Source organism: Quercus suber, unplaced genomic scaffold (assembly GCF_002906115.3).
Source record: "Quercus suber isolate HL8 unplaced genomic scaffold, Cork oak 2.0 scaffold_644, whole genome shotgun sequence".
In the NCBI taxonomy this organism is placed as follows: Eukaryota; Viridiplantae; Streptophyta; class Magnoliopsida; order Fagales; family Fagaceae; genus Quercus; species Quercus suber.
The window spans coordinates 285,115-289,144 of record NW_027070085.1 but is presented as its reverse complement, the minus strand read 5'-3'; the positions used below and the strand labels follow the sequence as shown (position 1 = coordinate 289,144).

General features: G+C 36.6%; 1 protein-coding gene across 2 annotated transcripts; it reads right to left on the bottom strand.

Annotated features, from left to right (window-relative positions):
• Positions 1-446: 446 nt before the first annotated feature.
• Positions 447-3,061, bottom strand: LOC112010743 (protein GRAVITROPIC IN THE LIGHT 1). 2 transcript variants are annotated; one of them, XR_010625883.1, is made up of 2 exons: positions 1,109-3,061; positions 447-745 (listed from the first exon to the last, which is right to left on the bottom strand). XR_010625883.1 is itself a non-coding variant. In XM_024043098.2 (1 exon), exon 1 carries the CDS (start codon positions 2,830-2,832, stop codon positions 1,309-1,311), a length of 1,524 nt encoding a protein of 507 aa, XP_023898866.1. In that variant the 5' UTR covers positions 2,833-3,061; the 3' UTR covers positions 884-1,308. The 2 variants fall into 2 exon arrangements, 1 of the variants encoding a protein (XP_023898866.1); XM_024043098.2 differs by lacking the exon at positions 447-745 and having other exon boundaries at positions 884-3,061.
• Between the last annotated feature and the right edge of the window lie 969 nt (positions 3,062-4,030).

Below are 4,030 nucleotides of genomic sequence, written 5' to 3'. Positions count from 1 at the left end.
GCAAGAGGGTTTTTGTGATTCATCCCCACTCCCCAGGATATAATTTTTAAAAAAAAAATTTACTTTGAAACAAAGCCAAGCAGACTTGATGACTGTCAATGATGGCATTGATAATGGATTGCACTACTGCTTAACAGTGTGTTTGAGAGTGCACCCAAAAAGAAATGAAAGGAAGAAAAGTTAAATTGAGTTATTTTTGAACTTTAGATGTTTGTAATGAAGAGAAAAAAATAATGATATATCTATTTAGAAAAAATTTAAGTTCTTCTACAATCACATGCTTTGTCACAACTTATTGAAGTGGTCAACTGTAAATGTGAGCTATCACTTTTATATGAATCCACGACTTTTTTTTTTTTACCACTTACTGTCGACTATTGTGGCAAAATTGTAGCACTTTCTCATTTAAGAAAGAAGAAGAAGAAGAAGAATATGATTATAACAAATAACAATATTATTTTCACGCACACTGACACACCCTTCAAAAAAGATAAGAGATTGTTTTGTCTTGAAGCTGAATGACAAAAAGGTGACTTCACAAAACAAAAACTAGCAATCCAGTCGGTACCCAAAAGTAAGAGAAGGGAGAGGACTAGAATGGAATGCAAATCAGCATCCAAACCATCCTTTCCTTCCCATTCCCCCCCATCCCAAACAACATTCATGCTTTTCCATCCCTCCAAAAACAGCATCCAAAGGATTCCACCGTTCACTCTGTTATCACTGTGATTCAGTGATGACAAATCTGAGACATCAGCAAAAGCAAATCATAATGACCATTTCTTCTGGGATTAAGAAATTTTCAATTAGAGTATCTAATAATTATATCTCAAAAACGTAAATGCTTAATAAAATCATTCATTCGTGCAGTAGCAATTTACAATTGAAAGTCAAAACACTATAATTATTTGTTAGAGTGACTGATTAAGATACACAATTCCACAACGTATTTGTGTCAAATGAACACAAAAAAGAGGGTGAGAGAAAGAAAAAGGCTCTATACAGTTTACTCTATAAAAGACTTAACATAAAAGAAAGGAAAACCGAATTCACAAACCAGATAGAGTTATAGCTACATATCACAAGATAGCCGAAAGAGTTGCCGTACCATAGTAACTCCCACTTCAGTATCGTAGCAAGAAGCTTGTATTTATGAGTGTGTATTTCCACAGTTTCCTTCTTGAGCTTTGTAAGACAGGCATCATTCTTTGATATAGAACCTCCAACATTGATTTCGTGGAATTCAATCACTAAATTTTGACCAGCAAACCAAGCCTGAAAACCAAAACGAAAACAACCTATTTTGGATTACCTAATAAATCTGTCCTGTTCGCTACCATTCCCACAATTAGCAACTCCATCAACTCCTAACTCTGTACATTTCAAGCCATTTAAATAAACCTGTGCTTGAATTATTGTCCTTCCGATTTTAAAACCTGGAACCACAGTGAACCCCACCTTTGCTCTAGTTTTACCTGGCAATATACATCTCCTTGTGACATCTTCCATGTACACCATTGAGAAATCCACACCTCTCTCCACTTGAAAAATCTCAACCACAGGATCAAACGAAAATGCCAACTTATGTAGTGTCCATATTGAGCTAGCCATTCTAACAAACGAGTCATAGAACACACTCAATGATTTCCATGAATTCAATATCACTTCATTATGGGCCAAATTACTGAAAATTGACGATTCCATGGTGAGGTTGATAAGCTCATGATACTTATTCTCACAAAATCTTGAAAAATCACAACTCTGATTCCTACTTAGCAACTCCATAGGATTGCTCGATACATGCTCGAGTAATTGCTTCATAGAAGTACCATTCTTTTCCGAATTCGAAACATGCCCATTACACACAATATCATTCCCACCCAATCCAAACCCTTCTAAATCAAATCCCCTAAACATCCCTAAACAAACATACGACAAAAACGCATAACGATTATGCCCCTTTTTCGCATACTCAATACCCAAATAAACAGAATTGGCAGCCAAATCCAAATCCCACATAGCTTTTGTCATCAATTCAACCAAAATCTTAGTAAACCTATGTGTTGCTCTACAAGCATCATGTAACACAGAATCAAATACTCTAACAGACAAAAAAACCTCACAAGATGAATCGAAATTACCAGACAACTTCTTGGACAACTTCAAATTAGACTTATGAATCTCACCCAGCTTCTTCTTCAGAGCCAAAACCTCGTTGTCTTTCTGATCAATCTCCGACTGTAACCGGTTCGAAAAGGTCCCAAGCGTCCGCAACTTGCTCTGATTCTCTTGCACCTGAGCTTCCAAGCAAGACCCAATTCCCAAATCAGCACCAAAATCCGGGTTCTTCACTAAATCCCTGTAGAATTGCTTGAACTCAGACAACCTCTGCAGGTGTGAGACCAAAGCTCTATCCGCTTCCTTCACATTTTCCTCAACAAACGGAACGTGGGCTGTCTGTAACTGAAAGTACGAAGCTTCAAACGAGGAAACCGTAGCGAAAACAGACGAAATCAGCGTCTGGCTCACCTGGGTATCCACAATTTTCATCTGGGTCTGCCTCCATGGCCTCGTTATCGCTGATGGTGGCGGTGTTGGCTCTATCACAAAAGGGGGAGCTTGACGAATTGGGTCAGGCTTGATCACCACGACTTTCTGGTCTGTGATGACTTCTTCGGCTGAGTCAAGGAGTGAGTACCCATCAGAATCGTCGATGGGTTCGATTTCCGTGAAGAATTCGAAGGTCTTGGACTTGAAAGCCTGAGCAAATTTTGTGAACATTTCAGAGATTTGTGGGGGTTTTGAGGAGCTAATATTATCTGTTTCTGGCATCTCTTTGGTTTGTGGATTTATTTGAGTAGTGGGTTTGGAATGGAATTGGAGTTTGTTTGTGTGAAAAGAGAGGAATTGAGTGTTTCTTGGGTTATACTACTCTTTGCTTTGCGCTTGTGATTGTGCTTGTGCGTGTGTGCTATTGAGTTGTGAAGTGAATGGGTGCTTTGGATGGCTTGGAAGGAAGGTATGTGGGTTTGGCTTGCTGGAGTTTTCTTTTTGTTTTGTTTATTGGGGTTCTCTCTCTTTATTTATTTTATTTTATTTTATTAATTTATTTTTTTTCTTTATTTTTGTGTGCTTGACTTTTTTAAGGTCTCTCATTAACGGTAATAAGGGAGAAGGCTAGAGTGACAGCTTTGGTGACTAGTATCCATGACTGGCAAACGGAGAACTGGGAGATCTAAGAAATTGTTAGGATTAGAAAGTTGACTGGTTTTTTTATTTTGTGCTGCATTCAGCTTTGGTTGGTTGAGGTTGACCATCTATGACCTGATTGATGAGTTTGTGCAATGTATCAAGCAACCATGTTCTTCTTCTACCTCCCAAACACACCTTTTTTTGGCACAAATCTGAGCACATGGTTGCGGCATGTCACTTGCTAGATAGTACTGCTTTAAAGATTTTAAATAAGGATGTTGTTAGATTATTTGTTTAGGATGGTAAACTAGTTAAGGAGGGGAAACCTAACACAGTCGAGCTATATTTTTTAGGCAGTTGGGCCACTTTCAATGAAAAATGTCTATAGTAACAAAAGCCTTTAAATAACTCCATTGTAAAGATACTGAAACTCAATCTATATATTATGAAATGAGTTAATTAGATTTTATCACACCATCAATAGTTAAATAATACTGAAACAATAATAGATAGGTTTGATCAAATGTTGATATCGTTATAAAATCTAATCTACTCATTTCAAAATGGGTATATAGGATTTTATTAATTTGATGGTAGAATTAGCCTTAGAATTCTAGAAGGTCCTAATCCAATTCTTCATCTTTCATCAAGAGTTCCTTCATTTTTATGGATGAGTGCAAATAAAAAAAGTTAGCCTAATAGAATAGGATTCGTGTACACTTGAAATATAGGTTTATAAATAAATACATACATATATATATATATATATGTAAGATATAAATTCTACTATAACCTAATTTAAGTATATATGTGTGTGAAACCCCCTTCTATAAACTTG

What these genes read in the sequence shown, in the direction of transcription:
- LOC112010743 (XM_024043098.2), bottom strand. Translation starts at nt 2,832, where the DNA reads ATGCCAGAAACAGATAATATTAGCTCCTCAAAACCCCCACAAATCTCT.